The 16,751-nt window shown below is 44.0% G+C and overlaps 1 protein-coding gene across 1 annotated transcript in view; it reads right to left on the bottom strand.

Annotated features, from left to right (window-relative positions):
• Positions 1 to 890: 890 nt before the first annotated feature.
• LOC143288632 (mediator of RNA polymerase II transcription subunit 13-like) overlaps positions 891 to 16,751 on the bottom strand; it is a 49,803-nt gene continuing 33,942 nt past the window's right edge. Inside the window, exons 24-31 of the mRNA XM_076597292.1 lie at positions 15,774 to 15,956; positions 15,142 to 15,362; positions 14,404 to 14,546; positions 9,947 to 10,209; positions 8,739 to 8,987; positions 7,644 to 7,808; positions 6,022 to 6,140; positions 891 to 5,590 (exon numbers count right to left, since the gene is read on the bottom strand). Coding sequence (XP_076453407.1) covers positions 5,458 to 5,590; positions 6,022 to 6,140; positions 7,644 to 7,808; positions 8,739 to 8,987; positions 9,947 to 10,209; positions 14,404 to 14,546; positions 15,142 to 15,362; positions 15,774 to 15,956 — 1,476 coding nt within the window. The 3' untranslated portion in view covers positions 891 to 5,457. The remainder of the gene's footprint in view (positions 5,591 to 6,021; positions 6,141 to 7,643; positions 7,809 to 8,738; positions 8,988 to 9,946; positions 10,210 to 14,403; positions 14,547 to 15,141; positions 15,363 to 15,773; positions 15,957 to 16,751) is intronic.

Below are 16,751 nucleotides of genomic sequence, written 5' to 3'. Positions count from 1 at the left end.
CTCCTTGTACCAGGTTAGGGCATCATGAGTTGGGTTGCCTTGTCCCTCCATGCACCAAGAGAGGGCATCCTTAGCACTGTGGGTGGGAAGGGAGTGTGTGTCTGTCCCTAAGGACCAGCCACCACTGATATGTGAAGGAGCATACATTCAGGTGTGAATGAGGCAGTTTTGTCTGTGAGTGCAGTCGTCCTCCGAAAGCAAGGTAGGGATGAATTTATGAAAATGAATACATGTATGTGCAAAGGGATTGTAAACTTCCATCAACTCAAGTGATGATGTCAGGAATACGCCAGTGACAAGAGATTGAGTCATGAGAAATAAGTGGCTGTATAAGCATACGTGTAGCGTGCACAGATATACCCAAGTAAATGGGCAAGTGTGCATAATCCGTAATGGAAAGGAATCTGTGTATGCACCTATATATAAGAGATGTACATACGCATAGCGGAGGAAGTGGAGGAGGCGCCGGGTTGGCGTTGTTGAGAGGGCCAGGAATAGAGGGCCCAGAGTGTCAGCCAATTGATTGCGATCGTGCCTTAATTTTAGCGCCATCGCCCAATCGAGCTATATAATTATGTGACCTGGTTGGAGACATAATTTGACAAAAAACAAGAACGCCAGAGAATCAACAGACAGACAGAAAATACGAAAAAACTTTGCCGTATGAAGAGCACAGGAACAGGAGTCATGATGGCTGCCGAGACAGATATGTTAGGGCTGTAAATATAGTCATTCAGAAACAGGCAGATATAATGCATACATACAAATCTGCTAAATCTCATACAAGGGCAAAGGTCAGAAAGAGACCAAGACAGACAAGGTAAATAGAATTGAGAGATGAGCTGATATAGAAGGGAAAAAAAAAGGTTGACAGAAAACAAAGTCCAAGGTGACTGTCTCTGCTCCAGGTTTATTTCATTTGCTCCAGAGCTAACTTGGTGTGAAAAGTGTCAGCCACTGTACATAATCATAACTTACCATCCACAGGGCAGGCAGCTGACACACACTCACACACACCCTGTACAGCTCTTCATTCCCTCTTGCACACACTGTACAATTATTTTCTGTACAATTATTCAAAGATATATACAAATAGCATACAATAATGCACATGCTGTACAATTCAATCTTCTGTACAACCATTTAGTATTGGTTACAAAAAGAAAAAAAAGGGGAAAAAACAACCACCTGTACAATAATAACAACAGAAGTGACCTCATCAGTAAAGTTGTGTCCATGAACTGTCAGGCAGTGGTTACTGACATGAGCCAAGCCAAGCCACAAATGGAAGTTTGTGCTTGCTGCTTCCCACATCTGGTAAAACTAGCTGACCAGCCACAGTGGTTGGTTTTCAGCCAGGAACAGTCTGGTGAAACAGGGTGAAAGTGTTACATGCACCACCACCACTCAACACTAAACACTCAGTGGCAACAGACCCCCCCCCCCCCCCTCCACTGAAGGGGTGCACTGTCACCTCCCCTCTCCTTCCCCCCTGTTCTGATGCAGTCCTGTGCCCTCCATGGCCGACAGTGAAGAAGAGGAGATCATATGTCAGTCATGTAATACTGGCACCTCAAATCAATGCACATAAACTAACTGCAAATGCTGCCAACCCCACCCTGGGGAACGATAATTAAAGACCTCCGTCAGAACGCTCCGCTTGCTGCAAGGGTCCATTCCTCTGGACGACACACATGTACCTCAAATCACACTGCCTCTGTTGGCTTACATGTTCATGACATACTAATGTCAGATGCTTTGGGCTCATGATTATTACATCTGTCAACAACACTGGATTATAAATATGTAACTGTAACAACCTGTACTAAATCTTTTGGGTATCGACATTTTGACTTAAACATTTCAGTCAACATGAAACTTAAAGTGGGATATAATGAATATAGGTATTGGCAGTCAGTTTAAGTATCCGTCACTGGACAGCAAAATTTACAAACACTGCTCTGTGGAACTGTGCTACCTGGATGAAAAAAAGTCCCAGGTCTACATGTTTGAAATTCCTGGATCAATTTAGTCCATGGGCAATCTGCAGAAATGACAGAAAAGGAGTAAAGGCATCAACCCAGGTGTCCACAATCAACACTATTAGTAAATCAATCTTCACAACAGATCTGGGCAGCAGGGTATGGTGTGTGTCACCAATGTTCTGATGGCAGAGAGCAACAAAAACAAAAGGCATGGACCACACTGTGGTCAACACTCATTCCCTCCCCCCCTTCCCCCACATAAACCAGTCATGGTCAAGTGCCATTAAAAAGAGTCATACATGTTCAGTCAGCTTTACAAAATAATCAATGTGCCTGCTAATTTTGATCATGGTCATCACAAATCAACTTCACAACTAACATAGAGGCCTGATGTTCATTACTGGATGGTTATCTACGTCCTGTTTAAGAGTGAGAAAAGAAAAAAAAAAGAAAAGAAAGAAAGAAAGAAAAAAAGAGGACCTGTAACATGAAAAAACAAGGCCATAAAAAATGACCTCCAACATATTCAATTCAAGTTCCAACACAAAATGAAAGCAAAAACTGACAAATGGTTCTATTTTGCAATGATTTTCAAAGTATTTGGAAGTCAATGAAACATGCTGAAAAACACATCAAATGATGCTGTGGCTCTGTTCCATGAATGGCATTCTTTGGTATTCTTTAGACAAATTTGGGCTGGTCTGCAGTTTTGTTAACACCAGTGGTAGCATCAGTTAACATGCTTGCAATTATCTTGCGTATAAAATCAACGACCTTCACCAAGTTACATCAATCATGAATGCAAACCACAAACATGTTATTCTTCAGGTGAAGACCTAACTGTAAAAGGGAAGATGAAGTTGTGAGACTGTGGTCCATTCACAGCTCTGTCACACCTGCACAACTGATAACCTGCCTTCACAAGTCTAACAGTAGACCATTTGTTACATTTTGACATGTACCTGAACTATTCCATCACCCTTTGCACCTTGGTGATCTATTTTTTCTTAAAAAAGAGAGAGATCTCTTTGGCCTTCATGATATGTAAATTTCGTAATCCTTCAGATTTGACTTTAATCATTTCATGACCTTACCACATGGTGATCTACCATCATCATCTCATCACCCTTGTCATTTTGATCTGTGTACATTTCGTGACTATCTAAATGGAGTATCAACTGATCAAGCACTTCTATCGATATGTTAACACTGATGCAGTGGATTTTGTGCCTACCTGAACACGGTTTTCATCACAAATCCTTTACACATGCAGGTCAATTAGTTTCGTTATTACCCTTTAGACACAGTGGTGCATTTGTCTAACACTGGTTTCATTATTACCCTTTTCACACAGTGGTTCATGTAACACTGGTTTTGTCGTTATTATTTACACTCAGTGGTGCCTGATGCTGAATCCTCTCCTCTGATCCCCCTTCAATCTCCACCTCTCCCTGCCACATCCATGTTCAGTGACCAGCACCAAATCAACAGTCTCTGCTACACATGGGTGTTCAGCACACACAGTTTGGCATTGTATGTACAAGGGTAAGCAGATCACCTATCCATTACTTTTCTGAACTTGGATTTACAAACATGTTCTGCAAATCACGGTCAAGCTGAACAACAATTCTGTATGGTTCGACAACTGAAAATCCATGCACATAAAAAACATTTTCTTCAACTCTATAAGTCATGCAACCGAAGGACCCTTCTCCGTTTCTATGATAAAATAAAACTTTATCTTACATCTTGACAATTGCAGGCATTATGAACAGTGTGCAGCTCTCAGGTAATCCTAGTCCCAAACTCTTGCCATGTCTTGGTACTGTCATCTATATAGGCAGCTATACACATCACATTTCTTTCAACTTTATCCTGTGAATACGAATCCACTTGAAACAAACATTAACGTGTGATCCACTGTGACATGATGTGTCAATGGCACTGTGTGGAGTTGGCACATTGTATACAGCCAGTCAGTCACACTGGTGGTGGTACACGGCCTGCAGTCAGCTGGCGTTTCATTCCTCCCACCACCCTGTGGACCACAGCAGGCAGGTGGGGGGTCATCCATGAACCCAGAAGACAGGAGGGCAGCATGCTGGTCACCCCAACAAATAAATATACATGTATACATAGCTCTCTAGCCCCCCCCTTCCTTTGGCAAGCAGTCAGATCTGCTCCATGTTGTTCACACCTATCTGACCCCTTAAACAGGTATTGCTCTCATATTGTCTGTCTGTGGCACACACACATTCACAAACACAGAGCACCATCAACCATGCTATGGTGTGCCATCACACATTTCTGCTGTAGTCATCCTGCGTCATAGACGTGCTATGAAGGTAACAAATGAAGTGAGGTAGATATGTGGTGACTGTGTCTCTCTGTCCCATGCCTAGTGGAGACAGACGGCAGTTGGCGGGCAGCCCCCCCCCTGGAGACAGACTGGCCATGACAAACCCTCAGCAGGGACAGAAGGAAGAAAGGGAGGGAGGAAGGAGGGAAGAAAGGAAGGAAGAAAGGCACTGGCTGCCACGACCCTGCCGCAACACAGTCACCTTGTCCTGTCTGGTGCCAGCACTGCAGCCATCAGCAGCTTGCACTGCCTCCCCTCACTGACACATCATGGTGCGCACCCAACAGTGTGACCCATCAAGTCAGTGCTTTTATACATACACCACTGTGACCCATCCATAACCACATACATCTGACTGCAGCCCATCCTGTGAACACACATTAACAAGGCCCATCCAGTCAGCACATATTTATGTGGTCCATCTAACGTACATAGACTGAAGTGACCCATCCAGTGAGCACATACTAATGCTGCCCATCCAGTGAGCACACATTGATGTGACCCATCCAGTGAGCACACATTGATGTGACCCATCCAGTGAGCACACATTGATGTGACCCATCCAGTGAGCACACATCGATGTGACCCATCCAGTGAGCACACACTGATGTGACTCAACCAGTGAGCACACACTGACGTGACTCACCCAGTGAGCACACACTGATGCGACTCAACCAGTGAGCACACATTGATGTGACTCAACCAGTGAACACACATTGATGTGACCCTTTCAGTGAACACAAACACACTGATGTGACCAATCCACTGAGTCCCCCCCACCCCCACCCCATACACACTTGATGCAGCCAATGAAGTGACAGCACAAAGAACACGGTGTGCAGCCTGTCACGACGGCATTCTCTCAGAGTGGGGTCAGGGAAGCAGTACGGGGTGGAAGACAGGTAAGCAGTCTCTCCACCTGCCTTTCTGAGGGCCTCAGCTGTGTGGTTTGTCTGTGGGCCCGGCCCGGCCGGAGGAGGGTGCCGTCTTTCCTGCTGCTTCCTTTGTGACCACCACAGTCAGGCCCCTCCTCCCCACCCCTCCCGATTCAGTACACAGGCACCGGCGGTGGAATCTCAGGCTGATTAATGTTCAGTAGCAGCAGCAGCGCAGTCATAGGTAGGTCTGCAAGGCGTGGTACATCTGCATCAGCACCAGTTTGTGCAGGGGAAGACACGATCGCCGGTCGTTGGTCACAGGGTCATAGGTCAACCAGGACAGCGAGTTGTAGTTGGCCAGCACAAACCTGGAGGGGGGGAAAAATGTAAACAAGCCTCGTCATTCACGTGTCTTTGACCACACATTTTAGGGCTATTTATGAAAAAAATATTATGCAGATCCTGTATGTGAATATATATGTTTGTATGTACATTCATATGTAAGTATGTATGTATGTATATATACATGTAATCATTTAAATACATGATTATGTATGCATGTTTGTATGCATACTTATTACTGTAAAAAAATAAATTGTAATCTTGCTGAAAATTCTGGTTTCCTTCATGTACATGAATGCGTTTGCAAGTCAGAAGTAAAAAGTCAGAGTGAATTTAGAAAAGAAAAGAACCTCCTTTGCAAGGAGGTAACAACAACAACCACCCAACTTTGCACAGATCCCAGAAAAGGACAATGTAAAGGATGAGGAAGGAAGGAGGAAGAGGAGGGTGTTGTGACCTGAGCACATCGCAGGTGAGGGTGGAGTCCAGGGGGTGGCTGCTGCGGTTGGGACTGTTGGGGGACTGGTCAAGGTCCTCCTGCCACTGCCGGCTGGACATGTTGACGTGCAGGGCTGCCTGTGGATACAGCAACAACACCCCTTTGTGACACTGACTGACAGCACAACAGTCCTGTGACACTGACAGCACAGCACCCCTGTGACACTGACAGAACACCCCTGTGACACCGACAGCACAACATTGTGACACTGACAGCACAACACTCCTCTGTGACACTGACAGCACAACATTGTGACACCATCAACACAACACTCCTGTGACACCGACAGCACAACACTCCTCTGTGACACTGACAGCACAACATTGTGACACCGACAGCACAACACTGTGACACTGACAGCACAACACTGTGACACTGACAGCACAACACTCCTCTGTGACACTGACAGCACAACACTGTGACACCGACAGCACAACACTCCTCTGTGACACTGACAGCACAACACTGTGACACTGACAGCACAACATTGTGACACTGACAGCACAACACTGTGACACTGACAGCACAACATTGTGACACCGACAGCACAACACTGTGACACTGACAGCACAACACTGTGACACTGACAGCACAACATTGTGACACTGACAGCACAACACTCCTATGTGACACTGACAGCACAACACTCCTCTGTGACACTGACAGCACAACACTCCTCCGTGACACCGACAGCACAACACTCCTCCGTGACACCAACAGCACAACACTGACACCGACAGCACAACACCCCTCTGTGACACTGACAGCACAACACTCCTCCGTGACACTGACAGCACAACACCCCTCTGTGACACTGACAGCACAACACCCCTCTGTGACACTGACAGCACAACACTGTGACACAGACAGCACAACATTGTGACACCGACAGCACAACACCCCTCTGTGACACTGACAGCACAACACTGTGACACCAACAGCACAACACTCCTCTGTGACACTGACAGCACAACACTGTGACACTGACACTCCTCTGTGACACTGACAGCACAACACTGTGACACTGACAGCACAACACTGTGACACCGAGAGCACAACACTCCTCTGTGACACTGACAGCACAACACTGTGACACCAACAGCACAACACTCCTCTGTGACACTGACAGCACAACACTGTGACACTGACACTCCTCTGTGACACCGACAGCACAACACTGTGACACCGACAGCACAACACTGTGACACCGACAGCACAACACTGTGACACCGACAGCACAACACTCCTCTGTGACACCGACAGCACAACACTGTGACACCGACAGCACAACACTGTGACACTGACAGCACAACACTCCTCTGTGACACCGACAGCACAACACTGTGACACTGACAGCACAACATTATGACACCAACAGCCCAACACTCCTCTGTGACACTGACAGCACAACATTGTGACACTGATAGCAACTCTGTAAGGTGAAAGACACAGAAACAAAACCACCACTGCCAGAGTTCTGTAAAAGAGGAGACGAGAGAGACAGCAGCAGACAACAGACAGCCAACACAGGGAGAGAAGGAGAGAGAGAGACAAGACCTCCAACCATCAGCAGCACGGACCTTGAAACAGACAGGGGAGACGTGCTGGTTCTCGGGGCAGGAGGACCACAGCCAGTGGGGGAGGGGGCCGGTGGGGGCGGTGGACACGTAGTAGCCCATGGCCAGTGGCTGCTGCAGCAGGTTGTTGTCGTCCTGGGGGTCAGACACCACCGGGCCACCCGCCACCTGACACACACACACACACCACCATCACCTGTTTGTCCTCACAACCAGTGCTCAGACACCACCGGGCCACCCGCCACCTGACACACACCACCATCACCTGTTTGTCCTCACAACCAGTGCTCAGCCACCACTGCCCTTCACACTTTCCCACACAAACCCAAAGAACAAACTAAATCAAACCACTGTCATTTAAACAAGTACTGAACCCCTCGAATGTTTCACTAGCTGGAATTCAATCCTGCTGGCAGAATACTTTCTAATCAAGACCAAAATGATCTGCTTTTTGATATGGTCCATTTCATATCACAGGACACATTTCAATTATTGTCAATATTTGTCAGAGAAAAGATTGCTTTATTATGATTACAATCTTGAAAAAAAAGAAAACAAGCATAATTCATGATGGATTCTTAACATGAAGCCTCAATTATTTGAGAAACATTTATCAAGATTAGGACTTTCACTGAATGCAGGATTATTGTAAAGGTGACAGCTACTGATATGTCATCTTGCCTGGTTTCATTTCTCTACTTGTGGTTGATGAGAAAATCCCAACATTAAAATTTACTGCACATGCAGACAACCGAAACAGTTATTATATCAACTCACTAATTGTACACATGTGAGACAAAACTAAAATTTTGCACATATGGGACCATTTTCAAATCTAATGTAACATTCTGTACAAAAGGAACTATTCTGAATTTGTTCTTCTTAAACCATACTCTGAAAGTGGATATAATCCCTGCACACACTTTGGACGGGTGTACTCACAGAAGCCAAGTCATCGGCTCAACAAGAGTTTGTACTCACAGAGGCTGAGTCGTCGGCTCAACAAGAGTTTGTACTCACAGAGGCCGAGTCGTCGGCTCAACAAGAGTTTGTACTCACAGAGGCCGAGTTGTCGGCTCAACAAGAGTTTGTACTCACAGAGGCCAAGTCGTTTGCCCGACAGGAGGGTCTGGTGCGGTCATGGATGGCGCCCGTGGGGGAGGGGGGCTGGGGATCAAAGTTGTCATTGTCCAGAAAGTTGAAGTCGATGAAGTCCATACCGGGCCCCATGTTGCCCAGCTCCTGCCCCAGGTCATCGTCTGGGAAAACGTCGTCAATGTCGTACAGTGGATCGTCGTACGTGTCGATGGGGTTGGAATCTCCAGGCTGCAGAGGGTTGGCGTTCACCTGAAGGGAACAGCACCGCCATTGTATGTTCCATCTGAATGTCGACATCACTTATACTAAAACTATTTTCAAATGGATATGAAGAAAAACACCACCACAGAAAAAGAACATCAACAATAGGATGATCCCACACTTAATGATCTCAGGGGAAGAGATTACCAATGATGCTACACAGACAATGCAGATCCATGCTGCTGTGAGACAATGTGACTGGTTGTGCTATCAACTGAGACAATAAGATAGACTGTACTATCATTTGAAATAATGCAACAGGCTGTACTATCATTTGAGACAATGCATCTGGCTGTACTATCATTTGAGACAATGTATCAGGCTGTGCTATCATTTGCTTTCATCTTCTCAGCCTGGTCCATGAGATAGACACTCCATTGCTGGTCAGGACATCTGAGAAATTCTCAGACATCTCTCAAGTGGATGACAAATGAGTATATATATAACTGAACATTTTCATGATATTTAGGGTTCAGATGAGATCTGAACCAACACGTCTCCACATGCTCACAATTTAAATAATGTGCCACTGAAGCTGGTGCATCTGCTTTTCAGATACCAGTGTGCTTACACATGATCGTCAAAAAGTGACATGTCATATCAAGTGAAGGAAAAAATGATTTCAATACACTGAATCTAAACATTTGGAATTCTGTACAAACATAAAAAAGCTGTAAATCTACAGGCAGAGAGAGACTGTATTTTTCAAAGTGTCCACAGACAAATCAGAACAGCCTGGTTTTCAGCATCAATGGATCAAGGAAAGTACAAGCAAACCTACAGAAAGAAGCAAACAGCAGACGAGATCAAAACCAGAGATCAGCCAAGATGTGAGAGTAAATGATGAAGTAAGCAGCCAGGAATGAGTGAAAGAACTGATGGACAAATAACACAATCCATGTCCAGTCACACCTTGGTCAACATGGACGGTGAGGTGAGAGGAATACCTGTGCAGTGGCAGAGGTTGGGAAAACAAGGATGTGGGTGACGGAGGCATCGCGGGGGGTCTGCAGGGGGAGGCTGGAACTCTGCTTCTCCTCCTGTTTCACCATGTCCCCCATCACCTGGAAGCTGCTGTTCATCTCCATGGACACCACACAGGCGCTGTGCACGCATGGACTCTCTGCTGTGTAGGAGCACTGCGCGCACATCTCACGAATCCTGCGGTTGGCTGCCTGCAAGTTTTTCTTGCCCAGCAGGCCTGACCACCCTGTAAGCACACATTGTGATGCTTATGGTGCTTCTACTTGACTATTCTCACACACATACACAAGACCAATGTGGACAATCTTTCGTTCAGCACATCATTACTGCACATCCATCCACAGACACCTACATTATGTCACAGTTCACCAAGTGCCACAAAACACCAGTCACCTCTGCTCACAGCTGCCTTCACTCTCTCTGTCCAAACACCACAGTTCACACAGGCACACTGCAGGATTATTTATCACCACAGCTCTCAAACACAGCCTCTTTCAAGGTTCAACTCATGCTCAGGGCCAGCCCTTCACAAAACCCAAAGCAAATCCTGTACAGTTGATTTGTGCAGATATGTAGCAGCTCTCTGCCAACTGATGTAGAAGCAGTACTCTGTGAACTGATGTAGCAACACTCTACCAAATGAGTCCTCTCTCACATGAGGCACTAAAGCATGAGGACACACAAGGCCATGGATGTCAATGCCATCTGATCTCTCCAGGCTACATCCTTCGCTTTCATGACTTCTGTCCAAGAACCAGCTACTATGAATCTGTGTACACATATGTGACCCTCCACCACGAAATGAGTTGCAATGCACCGGAGGTCAATTTTTAGTTACTGGTAAATCATAAATCTGCAATAAAATAGCTTTACAGCGAAAAAAAAAAGTTTGTAAATCAGATGATTCTGTGAAAAGTTATTGTGATTTGAAGTTCTGAAGCTGCGAAAGCAACGAACCGAAAAATCAAGGCCGAAAAGTTTTGGAACATGTTCATAGCAACCACATACTTCTAAGCAAAATATGTTCATGAAATTTGGCACACATATACATAGGGGCAATATCCACTATTGCACAAAGTTTGAAAGAAAAATACTGAGTGTACTTGATTTTATTAAAATAAGAATTTTCTTATCTTTTTGGAAAGAACTGCGACTAAGGGGTAAGTATACTTACTTTCTAATCAGCTCAACATGACTAAAAACCAACCAGTTTTAAGATTAGTTTTGTTGTGGTGTTGTCTGTGGTCCAATTACTATGAAACTTTTGCATTGTATAGTATGTGTACTAAAATTTATGCCAGATTAAAGGGAAAAAATGTTGAATCATGATGCTGAATCATGTAATTGTAATCCAATGTGCTCACTGTGCTTGTGATATAATCTATACAACAAGCATAACAAAATGACAAATAAAATCCATACAACAAAACAGCTCACACAAAAGGTGCAAGTTCACGTGCCTTTTATCCCAGCATAGCATCAAATGAAATACACTTCATAATCCAAATGAACACTTCAAACACTTCATCTGCAAAGAAAACGTACTTGCCAAACCCTTACTTCACACAATGAAGACACACAATCTCATCAAATAAACACTCAATCTGCAAAAAAAATATGCAGATATGTGGCACAGGTAATCAATTCTTGTGGTACAAAGTGTCATCAGGGTGGATGGCGCTGATGTTGAGCCTTCTTCCTCCACTCTTTTTTCTCCACTGGTGGTGTCAGTATGTTCCAAAAATGCATGGTTTATCCTGAAACAGTTTGTAATGTAATACTTCTTAATCTCTTTTCATTTTCCTTGTTTTGAATTTTTTTTATTTTTATTATATGTTCTTAAGTTGATTCATTAATGCTAATAATGTTAGATTAAATATCAAACATTAATTTCAGTTTTGTACATCACAGCTTTCATTCTTTGCATAGAACTTTACAAAATGCTTTACTTCTAGTTCTATGTATTTTATCAGAAAATAACAAGAATACACTTTTATATATATATATAATTATTTCTTTCATAATATAATCAGATAAAGCAGTTTACTGATAATAAAACTATGAAACAGTGATTATTAATGCCGTATCACTATGAGTGTCAGTGTGCATGTGCATGACATGCTGCAATGCATTAAGTTACTTTATGCATAAAGTGGCATGTCAAGCACATGCACACTGATATCATTAATGTAAATGTCTATGCAAAACTTTATATTTCTATACATGTATATCTATACAAATTTTGTAAAAAGAAAATAAGTTTGCACACTTCATGGTAAATTTATACAACAAATCATAGTACATTTTATTTAACAGTTCACCACAAAATCACTCACTCATAGATCGGAGTTCACCAGCAGACAATTCTTTAGTTGACAGTGTAGTTAGTGGTGGCGTTGCCTCTCCTTCTGATGACATGACTTGCCAGCAGTGATCTCAGAATTATTCACTGGTGTACAGGCAGACATATAAAGTACTATCAGGCTGAAAAGAAAAGTTGAACTATTAGTAATACAATTAATATTTACTGTCGACACAACTCTATATTTATTTACCTCAAAACAACACAGACACAGAAACAGAAACAGACACAAACACGGACACACACTCACACCCCAACCTGACACACATACACATAAAATATCCATTGAAGCAAATTCAGTGAAACTGAAAACTGTTCATAATGTCATGCCCTTGTACCTCCCCATGCTCAGTTACATGGAATGGTTAAACTGTGAAGGGACCGTGTGTGTGTGTGTGTGTGTGTGTGTGTGTGTGTGTGTGTGTGTGTGTGTGTGTGTGCGTGTCACATTGCGTGTGTGTGTGTGTGTGACACATTGTGTGAGAGAGAGAGAGAGAGAGAGAGAGAGAGAGAGAGAGAGTGTGTGTGTGTGTGTGTGTGTGACACATTGTGTGTGTGTGTGCGTTTGTGTGTGATTCTCTTTTAATTCATACTCTGTTAATTTCCTCAGATTCACTTTATTCTTTTAATTATTTTTGTTCCACATGTCAAACAGGAAATTTTGTGAATTTCTGTACCAATGTACAAACAATAAATCAGTCTTGATTCAATCATTGTTAAACAGATTATTATCAATTGATTATACCATCACTACATTTTAATATTTGTCAATGTGGGTAAAATCTGAATACTTACCTTCAGACACTTGAGCTATATCCAGTCCCCCAGTCACCTTGTTTGTATTTTCCTTGTGTGAACTGTGAGAAACAGTTCTCTCACTTCACTTCAGTGCACAAGTCAGTTTCACTCATTTCCATGTCAGTCACACCACTGATGGCACCTGGCGCATGTTGATTTTGGCAATTACAGGCGAAGGCTTCCAGCATTTCTGTATCTAGTGAAAATGTTGATTCGTCATCTTCATCAAAATTAGTATTATTCTTGCTGAAAGTGGTAGGACAATCCTGCGTCGTCTGCTTTCGAAATCAGTGTCGCCTTCGTATTCACTGAGATTGATTTCATGACCATCAGCCAAGTTGGAATGGTCAGTTCCATCAATGAACTACTGGGTTAGAAACTCACAAATGTCGTCTTCTTCACTTAATGGCAAAATATTTGCAAAGCAAGTGTATCTTGTCAGGAAATTCCGAAGTCTGTGTTGAAACGCGTGCTTCTGTTCACTGCGACCATGTTTATTTAAGCCAGTGTGCTGAATGGCTGGTTTCGTCACATGGTCTCTCTCGGCCAATGACAGAGGGGGTTTTCCTTCATAGTGACACACTGTTTACGTTGTGTGTCCTTATTTTGAAAGCGACGACTGGCTCGTAGTTTAAAACTTAACCAATGAGAAGGACATGGATTGAAAAAGAGACAGACTTGACCTTTAAAACGATGCATGATTCAACCGGTCAATTCCAAGAGATTAGGGAGGGCAAGCTTGTCAAAGTTGATCGATTTTGCGAAGTCATAGGCGATCAGAATGATGGGTTAGGTATTTTAAGACATTTTTAAGGCAAAAGAAGACAAAATTATGCCTAGATACTTCAATATGAGATAAAAGAAAATCTACAGTTTACTATGAATCAAAATCTGAAAATCGACAACCTGACCCCCACCTGCCTTAAATCGTCGCTAGTGGCAAAGTTGGTCAGGTGCAAAGCGACTCATTCCGTGATGGAGGGTCACACATGTGGAGCCAATACTTCAATAATGTGAACCATGCCTCCATTTCCTATGAGATAAAGCCTGGGAGAGACTCCCAAAGCACCTTTACCAGGCAGACTCCTGAAGCACCTAATGTAAACCATGCTTCCTCTTCCTGTGAGGCTCCCTAAGCACCTGACATCAAGCATCACCACTATGTGGAGATGACAGCAGCAGCAAAGTACAGCATGTTCACCAACATAGCCCTGAACCTCTAACCCAATTCCCCACAGAGAAGGAAGCAAGGGCATTTACCTTTCAGTTCCCCGTGGCCCATGCGGCCCAGACGGCCAATGACGATCCTGGTGGGGCGTGTGCTCATGGACACGATGCCCAGGATGTAGTCCCACAGTTTGGACAGGGCATGCTTCCGTGCTGAGGCTTTCTTCCGCCGGTTTCTACACCCACAAAGGCAGCACCCTATCACCCATCATGCCACACAGGACACAGAAAGACACTGATGACACTCCATATTAGAAACAGAACATTGTACAGGCCGAACACATACACACACACATAGAGGCCACAGATAAACACTGATAACACACCATGTAAGAAAGAGATCATACAGGCCACACACACACACACAAACCTCAGACTAACACTGATAAAACATCACATTAGTAACAGAACATCACGCAGGCCACACACACACAGAGGACAAAGACAAATACTGTTAACACTGTTGCCCCACATCAGAAACAGAGCAACTTCACACCATGTACGAGAAACACCCACCTACACATTAAAGAACAGAACAAACACTGCAGAATAACACCAGTCATACTAAGAGAAAAAGTACATCTCAGCAAAAAACAAACAAAAGTCAAAGAACAAATATCATCCTGATCACCTGACTGTCCTTCCTGTAAGGATCAGGACTGCTAACAGAACACCTGTTACTCCTATCTGTTGGGATCAGGACTGTTCATGAAAAACCAGTTATTCCTACCCAATGAATTTCTCTTGTTGAGTTAATAAAGTATAGTGTACCTGTTGGGAATGTCGATGTTGATGATGCAGGTGTCTAGCTGTTCACCACGACTGTCCGTGGTGGCACACAGCAGAAAGCGCTGGTCATGTGACAAGCAGTAAGCGAAGAAGACAACGTTGGATCTGTCTGTGGTGTCGCTGTCCATGGAAGAGGGTGGGGCTACGGGCGGGGCCAGGACGTAGGGAGGGCTGTACAGGCGCCACACACTGCCAGCCTCCGCCTGCAAACAAACAAACAAGTCACTGCTTGTCTCCCTCAATATGGTCTGGAGGTCTAATATTAGTATTTTAGTTGTCATTGGGCATTTATAGAGCTAAATAAAGGATGCTACTGAAAAAAACAAAAAAACAAACAAAAAAAACCAAAAAAACCCAACAACAAAACAGGACATGTATTTAAACACAACAGTAACGAACTGTGCATTGACAATTGTCTGCTCAGTATTTAAGAAAGCTATGGCCCATGTTTGCACTGCTGAAGCAAGAAGATGGCTCATGTTTGCACTGCTAAAGCAACAAGATTTTTTCGTCTGATATAATCACTCCTGGCCAAGACAAAGGAAAAGAGAAAATGGTGAGCAAACAAGAGACAGCCACAGGTGACATGCTGACAGAGGCTGAACTAGACTCACTGGTTTGGACTTGAGGAAGACGTCGGCAGCAGCGGCAGGGCCGAAGCCTGTGAGGGATCGACCAGCGATGGTGTGGGCCAGGTTCCAGCGGCAGGAGGTGAAGACAGAGAAGGCCAAGGACTTGAGGGCCTGGGTCTTGGCACTGCTGTCCTCGTGGTCCATGATGGTCTTCAGGGGAACCACCTGAACCACACACGTTTGTCATGATAGTTGTGTTCGACTATGACCATCAGAACAGCAGAGAAGGCAACTGCTCTCCTAACTATCTGGGTTAGAATTTGATTACAGTGGAGAATGTCTTGCCCAAGCCAAGTGTTACATCCCCACTCTCTCAGCGCTAAGAGGGCTTTAGGTCAGTCAGCACTGGGGATAGTCCTAAAAGGTCAGCAAGCCCATAAGGTTGCAGCACTGGCAGCCAGTGCCATCTTGCCTTCTAGTTTGAGAGTCATGGTCCTTCACAAAAGACTAAGGTGTTAATGAATTCCCATAACTGTAGAGAAACAATCGATCATACAGCTATCCAGGAACACTTACTTCTGTGCTAGCCTAACCACTAACCTCAAATGTCAGGCTGTCAGCATGAAGTTTACCACTATAGGGTATGTTGCAATTCCAAATATAAATGACTTGAGTTACACAGCTTTAGCAAAGAACTGTGACATGTTTACCATAGCAAGCAACCTGTAGCTGGCAATGACATCAGTTTTAAATGGATTCTAAAACAAAGGGCGAATAATATTAATCAAACAGGTGATATCACTCATCCAAACAAAGGAATCTGTGAATTAACTAAAACTGAATATGACAACCCCAAATTGCCTCTGATGATAAAAAACAAAACAAAAAACACAAGTAATAATACCCACCTAAACATGCCAAACCGGGGACAGAGCTCTGAACATGCAGGCCTACACATATCCGCCACTTTACCTAATTAGAGTTGAAAATACAGACAGCTCCACTCCACCCAACAGTGGT

The sequence above is a fragment of the Babylonia areolata genome, chromosome 12, assembly GCF_041734735.1.
Source record: "Babylonia areolata isolate BAREFJ2019XMU chromosome 12, ASM4173473v1, whole genome shotgun sequence".
In the NCBI taxonomy this organism is placed as follows: Eukaryota; Metazoa; Mollusca; class Gastropoda; order Neogastropoda; family Buccinidae; genus Babylonia; species Babylonia areolata.
This window is presented reverse-complemented; position numbering and strand designations above follow the sequence as displayed.